Source organism: Anabrus simplex, chromosome 14 (assembly GCF_040414725.1).
Source record: "Anabrus simplex isolate iqAnaSimp1 chromosome 14, ASM4041472v1, whole genome shotgun sequence".
Lineage (NCBI taxonomy): Eukaryota > Metazoa > Arthropoda > Insecta > Orthoptera > Tettigoniidae > Anabrus > Anabrus simplex.
The window spans coordinates 99,072,501-99,097,592 of NC_090278.1; the positions used below are offsets into that span (position 1 = coordinate 99,072,501).

General features: G+C 38.9%; 1 protein-coding gene across 3 annotated transcripts in view; it reads right to left on the reverse strand.

The window, feature by feature from the left end:
* Window positions 1-1,021: 1,021 nt before the first annotated feature.
* Mic26-27 (MICOS subunit 26/27) overlaps window positions 1,022-25,092 on the reverse strand; it is a 69,333-nt gene continuing 45,262 nt past the window's right edge. For 2 of the 3 annotated variants that reach the window (XM_067158435.2, XM_068230396.1), the window contains 3 exons: window positions 17,721-17,966; window positions 17,500-17,636; window positions 1,022-1,186 (listed from right to left, as the gene is read on the reverse strand). In XM_067158435.2, coding sequence (XP_067014536.2) covers window positions 1,127-1,186; window positions 17,500-17,636; window positions 17,721-17,966 — 443 coding nt within the window. In that variant the 3' untranslated portion in view covers window positions 1,022-1,126. The remainder of the gene's footprint in view (window positions 1,187-17,499; window positions 17,637-17,720; window positions 17,967-25,092) is intronic. The other variant, XM_067158437.2, reaches the window with a different exon arrangement.

Genomic DNA, 25,092 nt, shown 5'->3' on the forward strand with positions numbered 1-25,092 from the left:
CGCGGTGTATTATTTTCTTTTTACATAAAAATCTTTCTTTGAAACAACAAATTATTTTAATTGGTCCACTTAATTCTACATGGAAATTGCTACTGAATATTTACAACAAAGAAGTACTCTGTCATTAAATAACGTCCAATTACAAGAATGTTTGAGATGTTCCTCTGGCCCATTGTCCACATCATTTAAGACTACTATTACTATTATTCACCTGGAGATGGTGAGGAAAACCACACACTGATGGCAGATTCAAACTTCTCTCTTTATCCCTAGATCACACACAATAACAGTCTTCTATAGTGTTGTTCACCACCTTATCTAGCCCACACATGGATATCTGGTAATTAATTCAAAGAGTAGTATAATTTGTTGAAAGGAACTAAAGCTTCTTAACTGACCAAAATGAAGATCTTTATTAGAAATTACATTTTGCTTATAAATATTTTATTTTTTGAAGAGGCTACCTAAGTATTTATATTGTATTTCAACATTCTTCATGCCAACATCTACTTAGGAGTTATTGTTTTTGTCTTCCATCCTCAACTCTACACCTACCTGATATTTTTGAAAGACCTTGCTCATCACAATTGAAAACAAACTACACCAAGTGCATCACAGTTAAAGAATAGTTACATTAACTCATTCTGCTATAGTAATGTGTACAACTATTATGAAATATTGATTTATTATTTAGATTGTGATTTTCTAGATCAGTAAATTTGTTCACAAGTGCACTGTTGTGTTCAGAAACTATATCATTATTCGGAGGCTGTTGTTCCAATGTGTAAGTTGCTAGTCTCTAATAAGCAAGATGTCTTACCATCGTGAGGACGAGGATAAAATGGGAGCTCAGAAACATGCAATAACACATGAAGGAACCTTGACGTTAGGCAGAACAGCTGAAACTAACACTGTTCTCGAAAGTCCACCACGATACTCTGTAGGAATCTAATGTGTTACTTAAATGTTGCTGGTTCCCAAGAGGGAAAAGGATAACAAGATAGGGAAAATGAAATAAAAGTTCAAGTAATGGATGTTCTGTAATACTATCAGCTTCATGAGCGATACACAGGGGACGAGCAATTTGTACATGTCAAATATTGGTTGACTATAACACACAGCCTGGTTACCTCCTGTTCGTGTAGAGGTCGCTGTCGGCAGGGTTGCTCTGGGAGAGATTACTCATCTGTGGACAACAAACGTACAAATCACTATTGCACTAAAATGTGGAAATAAAGAGAATAAGTTAAAATTTTATTAAAGTAGTGATGTAAATAGCATCTCATTTTATAAATCTAATAATAAGGTACATAAGCAATGGGACCTTGTTACCAAGTGACCAATGGCCAGCGTGCTGAACAGTTTTAGCCACAGAACTGGACATGTACGATGTCAGCATGTAAATGATCTCTTGACAAATATGGTGTTTACTCAACAAAATTAAAGATCTGTTTCTTTACCAACTGGTAGATAAAAATGGAACTCATAACTCAGATGCAGGGAACCTACGTGGCATAAAATGAAAATGCCTGCATAGGAACCAAGGCCATAGATCATCACTACCACCAGTGACCGAGCAACCTGGCCATTCATGTTAGCGTGCTATGGCTATGGAGCCAAACTCTGAATTCGAGAGACACGTGGGTTTGAACCCCATCATCGGCTGTCCTGAGAATGGGTTTCTGTGGTTTCCCATTTTCACATCCATGCAAATGCTGGGACAGTTCCTATTCATAGGCCACAGATGATTCCTTGCACCACCCTATCCAGTTTCATTCGCTTTCGTTCATTTAAGTCCAAAACTGGGGTTGGAGTCAGGAAGGGCATGCAGCCATAATTCTCCTTTGTCCAGAGGGCACCTGCCTTCTTACGGGGCAGATTGTCCTGGAACCTCCTTTGTCTCAGAATACTTCTGAGTGGTGAACGGTCTCTGATGTCACCTTCAACTATTCCTAGTTCCTGAAGGTCTTTAGCCACTTCTGTTAACCATTGGGATCTAAATTTTTGCCGGCCCCATGGTGTAGGGGTAGCGTGCCTGCCTCTTACCCGGAGATTAGAATTGAGGAGCTGTCTGACGGTTAGATGGTGGCCCCGGTTTAGAAAACCAAGAATAATGGCCAAGAGGATTTGTCGTGCTGACCACATGGCACCTTGCACTCTGCAGGCCTTCGGGCTGAGCAGCGGTCGCTTGGTAGGCCAAGGCCCTTCAAGAGCTGTAGTGCCATGGGGTTTGGTTTGGGTTTTGGTCTAAATCTTTGGGCCGATTGCAGAAATGGTGTTTAGACAATGTCTACAGTTAAACAATGTCTAAGTATGGCTGCTACATTGCAGAAACGTTATTTATCACTTAGACACTATCTAAAACTGATGTTCAATCGGCCAAGTTTAAACATTGCCGAGAACACTATTTAACCTCAAATGTGAGGAGTGAATCATAATCAGAGGTTATGTACCATGAAACATATAAGTTGTATTATCATGTTGAGATGATTCTGGGAGGAAAGATTAGTCCGATGGCCTCTCTGTCGGTCTTCCGCTGCAAAATCGCAGCAATTCATTTGAAATGTACCGGGAGGTACAGCTTAAAATAAGATTCCGCTATTTAATAGACTTGTTTTTTGAGACTGACAAAGGAGCAATCCGGTAACTGTTCCAACTTGACTACAATTCTTGTCAATCGATTGTATTTTATTATACATGGGATAATTTCCATGGAATTATAGGTCACTTTGACTACATATGTGTCAGAATTACTTGTCTCAATCGTCAGAGGGCTGTCACATACATCAACCGGGAGGACTCGCTTATATTTACTGCCAAGTAAGCACGCATAATAGTGACAACTAAAAAAAATAGTAGGTTGTATGTGGGTTTTCTTATAATTGTTGCACTTATTCAGATAAGTTTTCGGCAACTATGAGATAGGACAAGGCAAGTGGTGGCGATAGTGGTGATTGTTTAAAGAGGTGGTGGTGATTATTGTTTTAAGAGGAACTAGGCAACCATCCTCTATATAACACTAATCAGAGAGAGAAAATGGAAGGGTTCCGACACTTCGAAAAATGTAGGTATGGTCAAAGTAAGACAAGGGCCACAAAGGGCATGAAAATGAAAGACTCCCTAGGTCTCCATACGTAATACCGTCAGGGTCTGAAAAGAACAAGAGTTGACCAAGGGAGGTCCGATAGGATAGATGAAAGTGAGGAGCCTGGAACAAGTAAATGGAAGCAATGCCAGGACTCAGCCAACCCATGCTCCAAAGTTCAGAGCCCCCTTATAGTCACCTCTTATGACAGGCAGGGGGTTACCATGGGTGTTATTCTACCACCTCCACCCACAGGGGGATTTAAAGAGTAGGACTGCAGAAGAAGACCCGTGGCCATAATAACAGCCCTAGTATTTGCCTGGTGTAAAAATAGGAAAACCATGGAAAACAATCTTGAAGGCTGCCGATGATCTGTTTCGAACCGATGATCTCCAGAGTGCAAGCTACATCTATATGACCCGTACAACTCATTTGATTACACAGTACTATTATTTCATCTTCCCTTTGCCGAAGCTATTTACGATTAGATTACACTTATCCTTGAAATTCTATGCCTAGATTATACTCACCGAAACAACACTATAATCAAAGCTAGATTTCCTCGTGTGGTGGCGTGTCGCTTTAGTGTCGATAATATTATGAGATTTAATTTCCACCAAAAGCGATATTCTCTTCTGCAGGCAAATCATGCTCATGCTTAGCCATATTTGAGTAATGTGTGGGAAGACAACTGCTGATTAGCGTTCTGCACGCGCACCAACGAATTTCATTGGTTGCGACGAGCAAAGAGTTACGTGAAAGATAATTCTGTCTCCATTTTCAAACCAATATTGAAACTTTAAACGATGTCTAGTTAAATACCAGCTGAACATTGTTTATGCAATGGAAGACCGTGCACAACTTAGATGTTTAGGTAGATGTTGTCTAAGGCTTAAAACTAGTCATCGTTTCTGCAATCGGCCCATTTCTCTTCTGCCAGGAGGATAGAATACGACTGGTCACTGTGGCATAATTCATTCTTCATAAGTGCCCATAGAAGGTCAGGCGTCTCTTCCTGGCCACATCTGTGGTGATCTTTTCTGTGTAGTTATAGAGTTCCTGTATTCACCCTCTACTTTGACTGGCCCTATTATCTTCCTTTCTTTGATCTCTAGTTTGCAGCTAGACCTTTTTTTGTTAAGGATCAGGCACTTGGAGGCAAACAGGGCTTCTGGCTAGATGACAGTATGGTAGTGTCCGAGTTTGGTGTTGCACGAGAGACACCTTTTGTTTTAAGTGTTCTCTCATCAGGTGCACCCAGCTTATATGACAAGTTTATTTATGCAATTGTATGGGATCTGGTAACCCAAAGATGGCATTTATTAGATTGAAAAATATCCTGTTAAGTGATAAAGTGAAAAACAGAAAATAATTGCTTGTTGGGGGAGAAAGTGACAAGTCCAGGAGAATTTTTCTCACCCGTTAATGAAGTTTTCGTTCTCCTTGTGTTGAGTGATTGACATTATCGAGATTCTGTGAAATACTGAAGCCACGCTGGGGCTAGACACTAGTAATTTCACAAGAGGGAGAAGTCTGGAGAGCTTTGAATACTTTGTTCATCATCTCTACCAGCAGGTGTAATGTTTATAACATTTCTAGTTCGAGGACACTTATCTACACCATGTTATGAAACTGAAGGGGACTGATGTCTACTAAAATCATAAAGAAGAAAACAGGTCTAACAGCAACCCACAAGAAGGTCCACTTCTGTGCAGTAAAACAAACATAACAATATAAACATGAATCTAAAAGGCACATTACATAAACTGCTGATTCATGTTCTTTAGGTGACTTACATTTTACTTTCAACAGCAAATCCTCTAACTAGAGGCTTATAACTTAGATGTGTTCTAGTAGAGAACTCACAGCATTCGGAACCACCATGTTCATGAACATCTTGCAGAACTGTGCACACATGGCAAACATACTTCTATAAATATTCACATACAGGATGGCCCAGGAAAAACTAGCCCATCCCTGCTCGCTTCGGTCAAGTCTGGATATGCTGTTAGGAAGGAGCCCATTTATTCCAACATCTCTGTCAGTACCATTAGAACAGGTTCGCAGCCATGCTGTGCAAGATGTATGGTTCTATTTGCTACTGTTAGTGCACCTGCAAAGAGCAGCGTTCAGAGTTTGAAGAAAAAAATGTGTACAACTGGACCAGTTACAAATGCATAAAACAATTTTTTAAACCTACGGCCTGTTCATTCTTACACATGCTGTGATTGTGCTCAGAAGCTTGATGAAGTACATGCGTGTTGCAGTTTGTGTCAGCTCTACATGAGATGATACGTGAATGCTCAAACTACCTCTACCTATGAACATGGAATTCTCTACACAAATGATTCCTTATCAACATGTACGAGCCGGTGAGCGTTACGTAAACAAGGAAGTTTTCAGATGAAAATAATTTCCAGACAGTATGTGCAATGGCAGTGCTCAATGTCTTCATTTTTAAGATGAAGGACCAATATACGTAGTGACCACTGTGCTACTATCTTGAGGTACTCCAGTGTGATAGAATGTCACACAGCAAAAATAACATCAAACAGGGGTCATATGAGAAAATTGTGGTGCGAACAATTTCCTTCTGTCATAAAATATTGCAGCAATTGGACAATAAAGGGTTTTAAACAAGCCGTAGGGATGTGGCGACCCCATCGCCCAGTGGGAAACCAGTGCAGTCAGCCACCCGAGTATTGGCGGGAAAACCATAGCTATTCGGGGGGTATGGAGGAAATGCCTACTCCCAGCCCTGACCAACTAGGGTGACATTATCCTGGCAGAAGGTATAAAATGCCCTCTGGGGCTCATTACCTCAGTTGTAACAACGCTACCGATATTGCGGTAGCCCAGCTTAATACTTCGGCTTGTGAAGTAACCATGGAGCACATGATAATCACTACTTTACCCCAGGGAGTTAATCCCCCGTTGACCTCAGTCGACGCAAGCAGGTTGTCGGATTCTGGGGAACCTGTATCGTGTGCGGAGGGAGAGTCGGAGCTCCCCAATACCTCAACATCCTCAATACGCCGGTCACAAAAGATCAGACCCAAGAGAACTTTTAAATTGGGAACCATCAACATACAGACCATGATCAGAGTGGTGAAACTGAAACAAGTCCTAGATGCAATGAGAGAACATGGAATCGGCATACTGGCTCTACAGGAAACGAGATTCAGAGATGAAGATACGGTGGAATCAGAAGGATATGTAATTTTGAAGGGAAAACCGGGTATCAAGATGAAGCAACAGCCGTTTATGTTTGGTACGGCGTTTATAGTAGACCGAAGCTTCTTGAGTAGTGTCATTGACTGGAAGGGTGTGAATGAGAGACTGTCATACTTGATGATGAAAATTGGCAATAAAACTTATACACTTGTCAATGCACATGCCCCCACAAATGATAAGAACAAAACAGACAAGGCAGGGACAGAGAACTTCTGGAACACACTGGATAAGGTAGTAACGGAAGCAAACAAGAGAGGTGTCACGATCTTGCTGGGGGATTTCAATGCACAGCTAGGCACTGAAAGGAGATTCAAAGGCCCTGTAGGGGATTACCCTGCACACAAGAGAACAAATAAGAATGGAGAAAGGCTTGCAAACTTGTGCAAAAGACACAAGATGAGAATCATGACCACACACTACAAAGCCAAGGCGAGTAAAAAGACAACCTGGGTAAGTCCGGGCAATAGAATTGGTGAAAGGCAGATAGACCACGTAGCGATCCGAGACAAAAACCATGCAGAGATCATGAACACCAAAGTCAGGAAAAACAGCAGGATGGAGTCTGACCACTATCTTACTGAAATCAAATGTAGATGGATACCAAACAGAACTAGGAGAAATACAAACACAAACTCACACCAGATCGACAGAGAACTGCTGAACAAAAACCAAGATCAGTACATGAAGAACCTGACAGTGGAGAGTAAATGGGAAAACTTAAAGGATAAGGTTAGAGAAGAATCCAAACGATTGGCCACTAATAACAAGAGAAGGAAGCATGAGTGGTGGACAGAAGAATGTGAAGAGGCGGTAGAGTACAGGAGGAAGATGTGGGTAAGGTGGCAGACTACCAAGAAGGAAGAGGACCTGTCAACTTTCGAGACAGCGAGAAAGATGGCTGCCAAGACGATCAGGAATGCCAAAAGGAAAAGGTGGAATGAGAGGCTGGAAGAAGCTGATCATGCGTTTAAGAAAAATAAATCACGATCCTTCTTTAAGGAGATGAAGAGCAGGATAAAGGGTTATGAGGTGAGAGAACCTTTTGTGAAAGGACAAGATGGCGAGATGAAAATAGGAGAATAAGATGTATGCGAGGAAATGGCAAGATATTTCAAAGATCTACTGAACACAGAAGCACCCACAGGGAGCATTACTCTACAGTATAGCAGAGACATCAACCAAGGACGACCGCACCCACCAAAACAGAAGTTGTGAAGGCAATCAAGGATCTCAAGAACAACAAAGCGGCAGGTAATGATGGTATATGCGCCGAGGAGATCAAATGGGGTGGTCCTGCAATGGAAGAAAGCATGTACAGAATAATAATGGACATCTGGATAAATAAGAAGATACCTAGCGACTGGAAAGAAGCGATAATTATACCAGTACGTAAGAAAGGAGACAAAAGAATACTGGATAACTACAGAGGTATCTCGCTGCTAAATACTGGGTACAAGATACTCTCGAGATTATTGCTGAACAGAGTGGAAGCACAGCTTGAATCGACCATAGGAGAATACCAGGGTGGTTTCCGGAAAGGGAGAAACTGCGTAGAACAGATCTTTGGACTAAAGAGAATCATAGAACACAGACACAGGAAAGGAAAAGACACAATAGTTACATTTGCAGACTTCGCAAAAGCCTACGATTCAATAGACAGGAACACACTACTGAACATCCTACGCGACAGAGGATTGGATTCTACGACACATGGATTGGTGGGGGAAACATTGAAGGATACAACTGCTAGAGTAAGATACCGGAGTATGTTGTCAGACAGCTTTGAAATTAAGACAGGAGTCCGACAAGGGGATGGGCTGTCGCCAATATTATTTAACCTAGTTTTGGATGAAGTGGTGAAGCAGTGGAGACAGTTGAATAGAACCATGGGAATTGAAGGTGTACATATTGGATATACGATCAAAAACAATGTCATAGTGGATTGCCTTGCCTTCGCAGATGATATGGTGTTGTTACATGAGAAGGAAGAAGCAAAGTTGGCACTAGCAAATCTAGCAGAAACTGCAGCAAAGGTTGGTCTGAAAATAGCCTACAACAAGACGAAGGTACTGAATACGAAGACCGATTGGAATGTAAAAGGCCAAGTGGTAGAGAGAGTCGACAGCTTCCGGTACCTAGGTGAGAACATCACGGGTAAAGTACAAAGCAACAAAAGTACCGCAGACAGAGCTCAACTGCTGCTGAAACTACGATATGCAGCCATGACTACATATGGAAAGAAGAACCTCTCGAGGAACGGCAAACTGCGACACTACATGATAACCATCAGGAATGCTGCATTATATGCAACTGAAACGCTGACATTAGGCAAGAGAGCTTGCATACAATTGGAGAAGGAGGAAAGAAGAATCTTGAGACATATATGGGGCACCAAAAAGCAAGGTGAAATTTGGGTACACAGATCAAGGCAGGAACTATATGCGAGTATAGAACCAATCTCGAGTGTGATAAGAAAGAGAAGGTTAGGATTTGTTGGACATCTCATGAGGATGGATGACAGTAGGCTGACGAAGAAGATATGGAATGCAACCTGCTTAAGTGGAAATAAGTGGATGAAGGAAGTCAGAGAAGATTGGGAGACTATTGGCATAAAGGAAAAATATCCACTGATAACAGTACAGGATAGGTCCAAATACAAAAAGGTTGTGGAAGGTCACAGATGTATAAACACCAGGATCCAGATTCAGATCACGGAAGCCGAGAGAAAGAGAAGGAGTGAGAGAATGAAGAGGTATTGGGAAGAAAGAAGACGTACCGAACAAGTCACTCGTGATCCTCAGGGGTCGTAACGAACCTAATAATAATAATAATAATAATAATAATAATAAAGGGTTTTAAACCCTCGAGAGAGAAAAGAGAGGCTTGTCAGAATTTCAAACAGCTCAAAATCACCAACGTCGAGCATTAAAAGGAGAATTCTAGCCGAACACATCTACTGCTCTGGTCTTGCAGACTAGGTACTCCATTTACAGTACCTCTCACACAGTACGTATTTTAGATCAACATTTGCGGCACAGCCCCGTTCACATTTTTTTCATGTTTCTTGCAAAACACTGTGTAGAAATCACAAATTATTCATGGAAAACCACACTATCATCGAAGGTTTGTGTCAACCATGATCACCGGATGTATCAACATGTGACTTTTATCTGTGGAGTGCTTTGAAGGGGAAAGTTTATCCAAATAATCGGAGAACTCTGGAAGACCTTAAAAGAACTTGAAAGAATTGAAACCGCTGAAATGAACTGAGTGTATGACCGGTACAAAGGTGCATGAGGCACAAGCAGGTCATTCTCCAATCAGTAAGGATATTTGTACCAAGTGAAGCAAGCACTTCTCCTGGTGGCCACTCTACGAGTCCAAAGGACTGCAGTATTCTTCGACTGACGTGAGAAGAAAGGCGCTCTAAAATCCTTCCATCCTGAAGAACAGATGTATTGATCCTTCTTGTGGACCAAGGCACGTGAAGCATTCTACGCCAGCACCACATTTCAAAGCCATTGATGCGATTTATCACAAACCTTTATGGCTCAAGTCTCGCAGCCATAGGAGAAAACAGAATACAAGGATTTCAATGAGATGGATTTTTGTTTTATTAGTTATTTCTCTGTTCTTGCAGATTTGAGTTAATTTCTTCAGAACATCTTATTTCGGCAAAATCCTTCTGCTTATCTCTTTCTTGAACTTCCATTATCACTTATTGTTGTCTCAATCACCATGAGATTGAGCTCCAGCCAATACTCAAGATTCACACTCTTCACTCTTATTAAACATTCCGGAAAACTCTTCCTCACCGGCAAGCAGCTTGTTAATTCTTCTCTCAACAACTGAAGTGCCTTCAACCCAATCAAGTACCTTCCTTATGATATACTCGCCATAGACGTAAAGTAGAGGGGACATGATGCCACGAGACACACTGAAGTATTCTGAGATATCTACCGTCATACAGATCAGTGATATTCATCAAGCACCTGCCACAACTTTTCCTATTTATAAGCAGCATAGTTGGTCGTTTTGCAGATTTAATGAATCCGACCAGGTCCATACGGACTACGACAACTACAGGCTCTCATTGGGTCCGTCCTGTCAATACTTTTTTATATACACAAAACAATGCTACTTTACATCAATAGTACATGTTTTGAGAAATTTTGCCATTCTCTTCATCAGTTAACATAAGAAATTACTTTTTTTTTTTTCGTATTGAACTGAGAATTACAATAAATAAACTTTTTAATGTCCATCTATTCAATACAATAATAATGTTGTTATATAGATGTAATTACAACATACTAATTATATACAGTACTAGTTTCGACGCATTTTTACGTCATCTTCAGCTGTACAAAGAAACAGAAAATAGGCAACTTATATAAAACTCATGATAGACCTTAAATTGTGCGTAATATAAAACCCTATGATATCTACAATAAAAACAATGACACCGTTTCTTTGTACAGCTGAAGATGACGTAAAAATGCGTCGAAACTAGTACTGTATATAATTAATATGTTGTAATTACATCTATATAACAACATTATTATTGTATTGAATAGGTGGACATTAAAAAGTTTATTGTAATTCTCTTCATCAGCGATCAAAATATTAAAAAACCATACAAAGACCCGAAACAAATTACAAATGATCAAGGGGAAAGGAAAATGATTATGATTTGAATATACCAGGTTCCAAAAACGATTAATATTATAAGAAATAATTTCTTTCAGCACAGTGGATTAAATCTTGTTGAAATAGAAGAGTTCTTAACAATATTAACCTTCACTTTAGAAAATAATTTTTATTTATTTAACAATAAGATAGTCATTAACGAACAAGAACCAAAACCTGAGAAGTTCTCGAATATTTAAAAAGGAAAGACAAACACATTAAGTTTGCAATTGAATGTGAAGAAAATAAAAATCTAAATTACCTCCATATAGCAATATCTAGAATACCAGATATATAGAAAACCTACTCAAACCAACATAGTAATCCAGAAAGATTCTAACTATTCCAGACAACATAAGGAGGCCAGTCTAACAGGGCGCTTAACACTCTATTAACTAAAGGAAGTAATAACGGTTATTCTAGGAATTAGGTAGACCAATAGAATAAAAAACCAGATTATTAATAAACCAAAATATCTTCTTGAAAATCCCAGAGAAAATAAAATATATGCCGTATTCACATATATTAACAGGCATTCATACGATTCGTCCATACTTTTCATAAAGTGTAATATTAAAATAGCATATCCAAAATGTCATGCTGATTCCTGAGGAACAGTGAGCGAGTGTTTTTTACTTTTATACAGGGTTATTCACCTAAGATGTTACACGGAAATAACGTCTAAACCATTAAAGATATTGGTATTCTGTTTTCATATTCGTAAATGATATCCAGGGGCTTTGAAAATAATGTGCTACTTATTATCATGGGGTAATTAATAACCAAGATATTGGTGTTAACTCCATATTTTTCAATGGAACGGCATGAATACATACTGCTGGCTTTTGTGTCGCATCAGACAGCTTGTGGTTGGGCAAGGACGTATTGGCACGCAAGCTGTTTCCTAGCATTGATTCCAGCCGCAGATCGGATACCAGGCATGTACTCTAAACTATTGTACACATAATGTGATGTACTGTAACGTTATTGTATGACCGGCGAAGGCACAACTGGGAAGGGAGGTTAAAGTTTTTTGGTTTTGTTTTGAAATCCATGTGTAACAGGTTGTGCTCAGTCGGCGTCTTTCCCCACAGATGGGAATGGGAAGGATTTGGAAAGGAATATTACATTGACGAGACGTTATGTTCCCGTGCCCACATCCTTAGGATCATTTACAATGAAGTCTAGCTCGGACATTATTCATTTTCTTTTTCAGAAGGAGCTATAGGAGAATAGGCCGAAACATGTATAGACTTTGTTTCATCTAACAGATGAGTTGATTTGTATTGATAAGGAGGATTTTATAAATACTTTTATTTGTAAAGTGACAACCATCAATACGGAATGAGATTTATAACTTGCAAAGGTGTCCTAGGTGTCCTGTGTTATGCAAACCATGTGTATGATATGCTTACATGCCTGTTATCCATTATGTGGCTGGAATCACACCCAGGAAACTACTTTTGCGTCAATATGTCCTTGCCCGACTGCACGCTGTCTGATGCGGCATGCAAAACCGCACATGCTGTTCTTATTGATATCTCAAAAAGTAACTGTCCGATTTTGAAAATACTTATGTATTTGAACTTGTGTGCAGTTGAAATTTCCGGCCATCTGTATGAATTTGTGCCGTTCTATTTAAAAATATGGAGTTAGTACCATTATCTCGGTTATTAATCACCCCATGAGAATAAGTAGCACAGTATTTTACAAGCCCTGGGTACCATTTACGAATATGGAAACAGAATACCGCTATCGTTAATGGTTTAGACATTATTTCCGTGTAACATATTAGGTGAATAACCCTGTATACAATTTATTCCCAAATATGTAGCAAGTAATCAGAGCGTGGATAGTACACAAGAACTACCTATGAACATTTGTCTATTGAATAATAAAATCTTTTTTAATTCACATAAATGGCAGAAGCATATTAATTTGTTATAATGAGCATACAAATTCTAAAATACACGCAAGATATTCAATCATGTGCGAACATAAACACAATGATAACCACAGTTTTACGAACAAAGAATAGGATATGAAGTTATTACTCTTGGTACAAAAAGGCAAATGTATGACTGTTCTGGTGAAATTAGAAATTACCTATCACAACATAACAGAGATAATTTAAATAAAAGTTCCATGGAGAAAAACATGTTATTCAAATTAGTAGGTGTGTGTGTGTGTGTGTGTAAATTTAAAAAAAAGAGATAAAGTAACATAGAATCCGAGACCACATGCCCTGAGGTTTCTCCAGTTTGCGTAACATGCCCCCCCTCCCTTTCCTGCTAGTTGCTCTCAGTTTTCTTATGCCCATAAAGTGTCTTCAGTGCCTGTTGTCACGGTGCGACCCACATAAAGCAGCTACGCTAAGCACGTAAGTTCTCATACTCTGTGAATGCTGGAACCTTGAAAATAAAACAAACTTTTGATCCACTTTTCATTTTAGAAATGAAGAACTTAACACACCCTGACATGCTTAAAAACCAATGTCACAGGACATTACTGGATCCGCACTGTTCAATTTTGCATAATACAGGGTCGGCCCATTACACATGTGAAACTGTTATCCTAAATGATATCAAGGTTCATAGCATTGCAGACGGCCAAACATGCGCACTGAAGATTGTGAAAATGTTATTTTTAAATTTCATAGCGGGCCAACAAGATTTTAAGGACATAAGCCTAGCGATATTATTTTAGCATATATAAACAGCCATCTGAATTCCTTCAAGACTATATCAGTGGTGTTTGTATCACATATCATAACTTCAAGAAGGATGTTGTGGCAACTTGGGGCAATAATACCTAGATGATAATAATAATAGGGATGGTGTTTTCAATTGAAGAACAGAAGACAGCATCTCTCAGAATAAAGAAATATTGGGCTGATAGGAAATAAAAAATGTGTACAATTGACCAGAGTAGTCCAATGTAGGCCATAAAATGTAAAATAAAATAAATAATAGTAGGACTATAGTTTTTAAGCCAACTTTAGATGTAAAATATCAAATGTTGATCATTTGTAATTTGTTTTGGATCTGTGTATGAATGTTTTAATATTCTAATCGAAACAGACTTTCAACGTATTAGGTCGTGTTACGTACATGTAGTACGTGTTGAAGAGATGTTAAGTACAGAACAAAAATGGCCAGCCGGACACCAGTGGGATCCGAACCCACAACCTCCCGATTTCGCGTCGGTTGCTCTACCAATTGAGCTATGGTGGCCTAGGCCATCTTTGTTCTGTTTGAAAGGATCTGAGCTACAAGTCTGGCACTGCTGCTAGCACACTGTAGAGTGCGTTTAAGTCGCCCGTTGTGGGGCATGTCAATGAATATTGAATTTTCACGACCGCATTGTAATCGAAACAGACTTTCAACGTATTAGGTCGTGTTACGTACATGTAGTACGTGTTGAAGAGATGTTAAGTACAGAACAAAAATGGCCAGCCGGACACCAGTGGCCACATGTACGTAACACGACCTAATACGTTGAAAGTCTGTTTCGATTACAATGCGGTCGTGAAAATTCAATCTTCATTTTAATATTCTGTTCGCTGATGAAGAGAATGGGTCAATTTCTCAAAACGTACAACTGATGTTACAGAAATCTATTCCCATAGGGAACCTGAAATACTTGTCTCAAATGAGTAAATTTACATTACCTATAGAATGTCTAATAATTCTATTGGTATTACGTACGACTTATGTAAAGTAGTATTGTTTTCTGTACATAATATAGTATTGACAGGGCAGACCCATTAAGAGTCTTTTGAATTATGCAGTTGTGTTCTTTTAGTAGTTGAGGAAGCAGGTAAAGACAGGTACAAAACTCTCCAGCTTTTCCTACTATTTGTCTTATTTTGAGAATTTACTTGACCTCGACAAAATCAGTTTGTACCTTGGATATCAGAGGCTGTGTGTAAGACTTAAGGAACTTATTTAAAATATATGAGGATTTTAGAGTTGTGTGGCATCAATGCAATAGGGAGTTCACCGAACGAAAAATGTTCTAAAAACTTATCTTCATAAAGAAGTGTTCATTCTCGAAATATGAAGATATTGGCAATATAGTGTACATATTTTGAAAGCAAGTGAAAACATTCAGAATTATAGGCCTAGTTCGTTAGTTACATTACTTAAATACAGTATTTTTTCTCAATCTGTTCAGCTCTAATACATCCTCAACATTTTAATTATTATCAAGTCACTGTTGCCTTCTAAATCACTCATAAAATCTGAGAAATGGCTCTTCAACTGGAGTTGTGCAGATTGTAGTACGCATGACCAGAATAGACTCAAAACTGTTTTCCCTTGTTCGAAATCAGTACCCAACTAGCTACAAACAACATTAGTATAGCAAGCTGAGGTCAAAACTGAACACACTTTGACCATGCCATTCAGAATCAATTTGGTACTGTGCAGGAACAAATGTAATTCTTCCCTGAATGATCTCAATTCTATCTTAACACTGCTTTGTGAGGGAGACAACTAACTTTCGAGACAAGCTAAGTTATATTATAACTTACATTAAACCAGAAGTGCTCCATAAAACACACTCTGAACAGTTCACTTTATTATAAATTAGTTACTTTTAACTAAGACACCACATCTGAACCATCGTTTGGAAATGAAATGGAGGATGGAAAGGAAGTGATAAGCTGACTGCAGCTGCCATCATGAGAAGTTCTGTATGTTACAATTCTTCTCTTTATATCTGAGAAACACTGCAGGTGTTAATTTCCCCACATCAATGGAGCATTCTTAGCAATCATTATGGGATAATAATTGTTAGAGTATCAGCTCCAAGCTGTCTGTGACAGTCACTGTTAGGAATGTATATGGTCCTAGAGCCCTCATGGACCTCTGTTCAGCACAATGAATCCTCTCGCCATCAGATAGCTCCTGTAAATATCCATGGCCTACATGCATGAGGCACGCTCCTACTCCTAGACTGCAGGGAGGAAGTGGTAAGCGTGAAATATTATTCTGTAGAGCATCGACGGTTTGTTGGGTGAACTACAACCAGCAATGAATCATAAAAAAGAAAATATTCAACATGATGTTCTTTTGAAACTTTATCTTCTAATAAGCAACTTACAAACATGTTAACGTGCTAATATCTGTAATACACTGAATTGTAATGACCTATTTTTAAAGTAAGCCAGTTGGAAGTACATGTTCTGTATAAATGACATTGTAGTTACTGACTGGAGACGGGTCTCTTGAATGCTAATTGTGTTTATTGATCAAAACTTGTCAGAACCTTCAAAGCTACTAAAGGGCTCCTATCAAGTCTAAAGGTCCACACAATCCTGTTGGAAAACTGACAAGAAGAAAAAAAGATTGGGGAATTTTCACAACCCAACATGGTATGAACGTGAAAATGACAATGGCTAGAGAAACAATTTGAAGACTGGGTGAGACTGGAAAGGAGCGTATTACTGCCTCAGAGTACAGGTGTAGATTTAGTAAACCACACCACAAAGTTTGTGGATACTGAAATATATGGAAAACAAGAGATGTAGGCATTCAATAAAATTGATGTACCATATGAACCACTGACCACTTGTTACCCACAAAAACGAAAAAATGGTTGGCAGTATTTCTGTAAGAATAACAGATCACTCATAATTCCTTAAGACTGACAAAGTTATGAATGCACAATTTGCAGAGCACGAACAGCATAAAATACTAATACCAACATTCTAAATGCATATAAAAATAATATTGCATAATTGCATCAGAACCTAATTGTGGGAAAAGAGGGCTCTTTAGTTTTGTGATTTAAGAAGGATATAAACCCGGCTGGTGACTGAGAACATGCAGGGCAGGGTAGTAAAGCCTGCATTTGCTTCATACTATACTCTTCAAAGATTAATCAAAGTGAAGTTAGAGGAAAAATTAGGACTTCAGAAAATTATACATGGAAAACATAGCAGTTCATATACATGGTAGGTTAGAAAACTGCATTCAAGACAAAAGAAACCTCTATTCAACATGATCGGCCTGAACACGAGCAAGTATGTGAACTTACTCCAAGTACTGCAGCAAACTATCTTCATGCATGGGGATGTGGCTTTGCAATGAGTGTGATAGTATGATGACAACATTGCTGAAGAAAAAGGAAATGTACGCACTATTTCTAGCGCTAGTTCTAAATATCACCACCTCTATCGCAGTCTTTCCCATCACACCACAGACGTGTCTAGTGACTAAATGCTACTTATTCAAAATGTGGGGTGACGACTTTTACAGTAATTACACCAACAATGGGTACCATTAGGAAATACGAAAGCCCCAGTACGCAACATCGGCAGCTTGTTCGGCAAGCTCGTCAAGCTTATCGTTACCTTCACAAGGGGCGGGTGGGGAAGAGTGCCCGGTGACGAACGGGTCAGGACAATAGCAGGTAGGACCACTGGAAGAGGAATCTCCGGTCTCAGGAAGGTGACCTTTCTCTGCTCCAGCTGCTTCAGGCTTTACCGCTTGATCTGGCGACTCCCTGACTGGCACCCGCACATGACCTGGAACAGTGGCAAGCGCAGCGTCAGTATGTTTCTCCGTTCCACCATCCTCCAGAAGGCTGGACGGGTGCGGCAGCTTGAGGCCGTCGGGCTTCACTGGAACAAGAAATACACTGGACTATGGCTGGCCGGCTATCCTAACATAACATTCTCTGCAAGCCCACGCCCAGCACTCGTTACCTCCATAGACGAAGTTGTAGGTGATGGCGCAGGCCTTCTTGACGTAGAACAAAGCCTCCTTGGAAGCTTCCGCTCCGTAGCGTGGGTAGCAGAGCCCTGCCATGGTGAGAGAGGCCACCGAGGCATACAATAGGCGTCGTACCATCCCGCCCCTCATGCCCAGCACGTAGCCCGCCACGCCGCTCAGACCGATGGCACCAACGCGAGGCATGTAGTTACTCTCTTCCTTGAGGTACTCCAGTGTCGCTGTGGGAACAAACAAATGAATACTCTATTACCAATAACAACACACAGACACACGTGGAAGTAAGAAACAGATGTCGTGTCAGCTTTTCAAGTTTAAGTCATCAAAAGGCAAGAACCTTTTTTTTTTTTTTTTTTTTTTTTTTATATCATGAAAAGCATTATACAGGATCAATGTTTGTCATAATTTAAATGTGGACCCTCTCCATAAGAATACTGTATCATAGAAATTTTAATTTAAGGTCCCAAATCATCTACAAGCATTTTCATTGTTAAGCAAAAACAATTTATTTTAATACTAGCTGATGTACCCGTGCTTTGCTATGGAATTCTCAGAAAGACTATTTTTGTGGTTTTCCCAACTGAAGTAAACAAAGGTCATTACAATGACATCAAAAGGAATGTTGCACTTAAAAGCAATGCTATCATATGAAGTACTCGATCAAATGAAAAGCCGCACAGTTTCTTACTTGTAACGAACAGTTGAAAGTTACCAGGCTGCAGACAGCTGTGAACACTCCTTAGAGAAGGGATTGAACAGCTGGAATGCTATCATGAACCAGTATGTTTATGTACCCGTAATATCAGAGCAATGACAGAGAGAGATCTAACTCCCCAGCTACTCAGGCGGCACGCAGCAGTAATCCCATCTATCGGAGATCAGTGGTACCAGAAGACAAAGCACGTCACGACAAACAATGGTCAATGTAATGCTATTGTCTATCAATTTTGAGCTTTCTATATTGCATATTTAGTTTTCTTTCAGCTCTATGATAAGAGGGCATCTAATGTAAAGTGAATCCTCCTTTGTTCCCTCTTGTCTTCTTATTCAAGTGATTGTTCCTTTACGTACTTTTCTTATTTTTATAAACATCTTCACAATCTGACCTTGTCCACGAATCCTGGCATTGCTTCCACTTATTTGTGCCTTTCTTGTCCTTTTCTGACCCTGACAGTATTATGTATGGAGGCTTAGGAATTCACGTCTTTCTTAGGTCGATACCTGCGTTCTTCGAAGTGTTGGAACCCTTCCATTTCTTCTCTCTGATTAGTCTTCTATAGAGGATGATCGAAAATTGTGTTCTTTATAACTTTTGTTATGTAGTACTTTTCAATAGGACCAATAACATAGGTAATTAATTAAATATCAGGCATCTTCCCCTAAACTACCATTTCAACCAGGGTTAATAAAATTATTTATAGCGTAGACTATAGTTCCTTATTGCCTGACTTTTCATACCGATTTTCATTAAATTCTGTTAACCCATTTTCTCATGGCTCAGCATTGATATGGACTTTGGTGATAGCCAGGCGAGGGGAATTGCGGAGAAAATGAACAATAAAGATATTGCAGCATCGGCTGTCATCTATCCTGGGGCCCCAATGACGAAGGTATTGGAAAACACGGAGCAGGCGGCAAGAAATCTCGGAAGTCGTGATGCAGTAGTGATCATCGGCGGGACGAACGACGTAGCTCACAACGACGCTAAGAATGTCATTTCTGAACTTAAATGTACACTAGGTAAGCTGACTCACACTAACATCTTTGTAGTGAACGTGCCCCACAGGTATGATTTGATTAGAGACTCGTGTGTGAACATTGAAGTGGACAAAGTTAATACAGATATGGTTAAAATTTGTAAACATTTTCGTAATACACAGGTAATTGATAGCAGCAGTTTCGAGAGACACTGTTACACAAAGCATGGCCTTCATCTAAACAATTCAGGTAAACAAAAGATAGCAAATATTGTTCTAGATTTTATTAATCTTAAGATATGTACTGTAAAAGAGGCAACTCCCTTGAGTTATAATACTGACCAGGAAAACTAGTAGAAAGAGCCAGCTATACTTTAAGCTGGCTCAGCCAACTAGAAAATGAAACTCAGGAAAGTAACGAATTTCAAGTTAACCAATTGCAACAGTCAAGTTTTAGGGAGGAAGGGGGTCTGAGATTGCTTTTGGTAAACTGTCAGAGTGTAGTAAATAAACAATTAAAATTCGGTACATTGATGGAATCTTATGAGACTGATGTGGTGATAGGAGTGGAATCGTGGTTGAGAGAAGGGGTGGGTAACAGAGAAGTATTTCCAGAAGGGTACACAGTCTATCGTAGAGACCGAGGAGATAAAAAGGGAGGGGGGGGGTGTGTTTATTCTGGTGAAGGAAACTTATTGTTCACATGAATGGTTTACCGATGAAAGGGATGAAACATTAGGGATAAAATTAATTTGTGATAATATGATGGAGGTGGGAATTATAGGAACATACAGACCAGGAAGAGAGGAAAGGGACGTGGAAATATTTGAGAAAATAATAGATTATACTCATAAAAACAATAATAATGATGTGGTAATAATTGGGGGAGATCTAAACTTGCCTGAAGTTGAATGGAATGGAGCTACAAGTGAAGCCCATGAACAGAAACTGGCAAATAAGTTAATCTGGGAGGGAGGATTTACACAAGTAGTACAAGAACCAACTCGTCTCAATAACTTACTAGATGTATTCTTGATTAAACCATGGGAAATTGTTGATAAAACTGAGGTAATTGAAGGAATAGGTGACCATAAGGCTGTAATAATGGATGTAGGACTGATACCAAAAAGGCTTAATAAGAGGGTCACACAAGACAAGAAATTGTACAGAAAAACTAAAGTTGATGAATTTGGGACTTACCTTAAATCACAATTCAGTTGTTGGATAAGTGAAGGGAGTAACGTGGATACACTTTGGGCTAAATTCAAAGGAATCATTTGGGAAGGAGAGAAGAGATTTGTACCTGTTAAGAAGGGTAAAATGACCTCAGACCCTGTTTATTATACAAAGGAAATAAGAAAATTAAAAAGAAAATGTAGAATAGTAAACAGGAAAATCAAAGAAGGTAGGGAGAGTTGAGAAACTAGAAAACAGGTAATGAGGGAACTGAATAGAGTGAAAAAGGAAGCAAAAGAGAATTATATGAATGGCATTCTTCAAGAGCGTAATGACCACAAAGGGAAATGGAAAAAGCTGTATTCATATATCAGGAATCAAAAAGGAAAAGGAATCCAAATTCCTACGATGGTGGGAGACGCGGGTGAACACTATTTAACAGATACTGAGAAAGCAAACCTCTTTAGTAAGGAATTCAGATATTCAGTAGATGATTGTCAGGAGTTGGAAACCGAAACAGAAGATACAGAAGGAGAGACACAGAGGGAAACAAGAAGCTTCTCATTCACAAATGAAGATATTTTCAGAGAAATCCAACTGCTTCAGCAAGGAAAAGCAGCAGGAAGTGATCAAATTACTGGGGAGGTGTTAAAGACAATGGGGTGGTACAAAGTGCCTTATTTAAAATTTCTCTTTGACTATGTCATAAATAATAGTGTAATACCAAAGGAATGGAAGGAATCTATAATAATACCAATTTATAAAGGAAAGGGTGATAAAAGGAAACCAGAAAACTACAGACCAATCAGCCTGACCAGTATAGTTTGTAAAATACTGGAGAGTTTAATATCAAAGTACATCAGAGGGATATGTGATGATAAAAATTGGTTCATGAGGAGCCAGTATGGATTTAGAAAGAAATTTTCTTGTGAGGCACAACTGGTGGGATTTCAGCAGGACATATCAGATCAGTTGGATTCAGGAGGCCAGTTAGATTGCATAGCCATAGATCTTTCCAAAGCCTTTGATAGAGTGGAACATGGAATATTATTAAAGAAATTGGAGGGAATAGGACTGGACGTAAGGGTTACACGTTGGGTGAAAACATTTCTAAATTCAAGGGTTCAGAAAGTCAAAGTAGGAAATAACGTATCGCAGGAAGAGAAAGTTTGGAAGGGAATTGCACAGGGTAGTATAATCGGTCCGTTACTTTTCTTAATATACGTAAATGATTTAGGGAATAATATAACATCAAAAATAAGGTTGTATGCAGATGACATAATTGTTTATAGGGAAATAAATACCATTGAGGATTGTTCAGAATTACAAAGAGACCTTGAGAGTATCCAACAATGGGTTGAAGAAAATAATATGAAGGTTAATGGAGGCAAATCAACTGTTACAATATTTACAAACAGGAGCTTTAAAACTGAATTTGAATATACTTTGGATAGGGTAGTTATCCCAAAAGATGGCAAGTGCAAATACTTAGGTGTAAAATTTGAAAGTAATTTGCACTGGAAGGGTCATGTTGATGACATTGTTGGGAAAGCATACAGATCATTACATGTCATAATGAGGCTACTTAAAGGATGCAACAAAGAATTAAAAGAGAAAAGTTACCTAAGTATGGTTCGTCCATTATTGGAATATGCAAACAGTGTTTGGGATCCTCACCAAGAATACCTAATAAAAGAAATAGACAGTGTGCAGAGGAAGGCAGCAAGGTTTGTAACAGGGGATTTCAGGAGAAAGAGTAGTGTATCAGAAATATTAAAGGAACTAGGGTGGGAAACTTTAAGTAAGAGAAGGGAGAAAACTAGACTTATAAGGTTGTATAGAGCCTATACAGGAGAAGCAGCATGGGGAGATATCCGTGAGAGGCTTCAGTTGGAAAATAATTATATCGGCAGGACTGACCACAAATGTAAAATTAGAAGAAATTTTAGTAGAAGCGATTGGGGTAAATTTTCATTCATTGGGAAGGGTGTAAAGGAGTGGAACAGTTTACCAGGGGTAGTGTTTGATCCTTTTCCAAAATCTGTACAGATATTCAAGAAGAGAATAAACAGCAACAGAGAAAATAAATGAAATGTTAGAGGGCATTCGACCAGTGCAGGTTATTGTAAATTTTAAAAAATGTGTGTGAATAAATTAATTCCATCCCCTGGTCTAAGGAGTTTGGACAGCCAAAGTAGGGGACTGCCTGTAGGGGTGAAGTACAGTGGGGACTACGAGGGCCCTGGGACCGCTACGGTAGCTGTGAAGGCCCTTCAGGAACTCTGAAAAGTGGTGGCAAAAGGGGCTCTGGTTAAGATGCAGCAGGTCATTATGCTACTTAGGTTCCAGAATGGGTAAAAATAAAATAAATGCAATGTAAAATTTAATCTTATACCAGTTGTACAGTATCATTTGAAGTAATTCCACATAAAGTATATCAGTTGACTATATTTGTAAGTAGTACAGGAGATATTATTAGTAGAATTTTGTAAACAATATAAATTTATTAAGGATGAGCTGTGTGTTTAATAGAAAAAATTGTTAGCGTAAATTGTATAATATTGTATTATAGGAAAATTTTGTTCTCTTGTTAATTTAATATTTAGTGCTTGACAATAATGTATTTTAGTGTACCATTTGCCACCGAGGTAGGCACCTCATTTGCAAATAAAGAGATTTTGATTTGATTTGACTTGCAACAAAAATCAAAATTCATGAATATCTCTGTTACAATTGCCGGTACGGTAAAAATGTATAAGACATAAATGATCGGATATGTAATATTATATAACTTTAGCCATGTAGTATTTATCGATAAATATTTGAGAATTAAATTTGAGGCCTTTCCCTAAACTACCATTTCACTCAACATGAACAAAATGATTTATGGCCTAGATTGTAGCGACTTGTTCCGCGACTTAACATACCAATTTTCATTAAATTCTCTTCAGCTTTTTTCTCGTGATGCATGTACATACATACAGACAGAAACTATAGAAAATTAAAAAGTGCATTTCCTTGTTACTGTGGACATGACTGATGCAGAAATTCCATTCTCTTTCAATTCTCTCTTTCAATTCTGAGCAGTGTACAGACAAAACTATTATTTTATGTATATAGATTTTGCCAATTGTAAGCTTATAAAAGACTTTCATTTACAAAATTACAGGTCCATATTCTCTGAAAATTGTGGGCATCTTTTATGAGGCCTCTAAATTTTTTTGAGAAAACAAGGGTAATATAAGGACAATGCTTATCAGGCCTGCCGGCTGTAGGTGAAAGCATTTGTGGTTGAAACTCTAACCTAGATACCTCAAATATATTCATATGCACTCGACTACTTGTTTACTGGCATTCTTGCTCTCTCTTTTGTTCACCTTGAAGATGGTTTCAAAGAAATGTGTAATAACAAAATTACAAGTTTGCTACCTGTTTTAGGTTCTGATTCAGCAGTGATAGTGAAAGCAATGTTAGAAGAGACTGAGCAGCATGTTCAAAGGAACTGGATACAAGACCACAATTTCCCAGTTATTAATAACTTTTCAGTACAAGTGCTGAGCGCTAGCCATGCCAGTGCCGATCTAGACTTTTCACCAACGAACGTGTGCTCCTTGCGTTCTAATGGGATTAGTACAGAAGCCTACAATTCACAGCTGCTGGTGTACAGTTGTAACTGTTGACCTACCATGTTTTAGAAGTGTCATGGCTTATGCTAGTTTTCTGGAGCTGAGTAAATAATTGCATTTGGTGAACAATGAAGTTGCCAATAAATCTGATCCACTTTGAAAGTTACATCGTGTAATAGAAATGATGGAAACGAAATTGAGGAACACATTTGGCAGGAGTAATTGTTTAGAAGAATCACTTACTACATGCAGAGGTGATCTGCATTTCACTCAGTATAACGAATCAAAGCGAGCACAGTTTGGAGTAAAATTTTATAAACTTTCAAATTCAAAGGATGGTGGTTGTATACACATATTCAGATTTTATATTGTCGAGGTAAAGTGGATGCTATGTCAGCTATTAGTAATAATACTGGATTAGTGTTGTTGTTCATTTATTGACAATTGTTATTCTTCTCCAGATCTGTACAATTTTTTACATACTAATGGGACAAATGTTTTCATGCAATAACATTGGTGCTGTCAAATGGCAAGACAAGAAGAATTTTTTGTACTCTCTACAATGCATGGACTAGACTTCGCTGATACCGATACAGCAAGTATTGATATTCTATTGAAACACCTTACCTATACATATTATGAAATAAAGTCCCCAGCAGGCTAATGTGGGCTCAACTTGAGAACCACCAAATGGATTTCACCACTGTATAGAGCAGAGCAGAGCTGGACGCCCAGTGTGGCCGGGCTGGCGTGATGTAGATGTGGGTAGCTTACGTAAGAAGCATACATCACAGTGAAGTGGGAGAGCGGTCACTCTTTGCAGGGGAGCGAGGGAGCATTTATGTTCG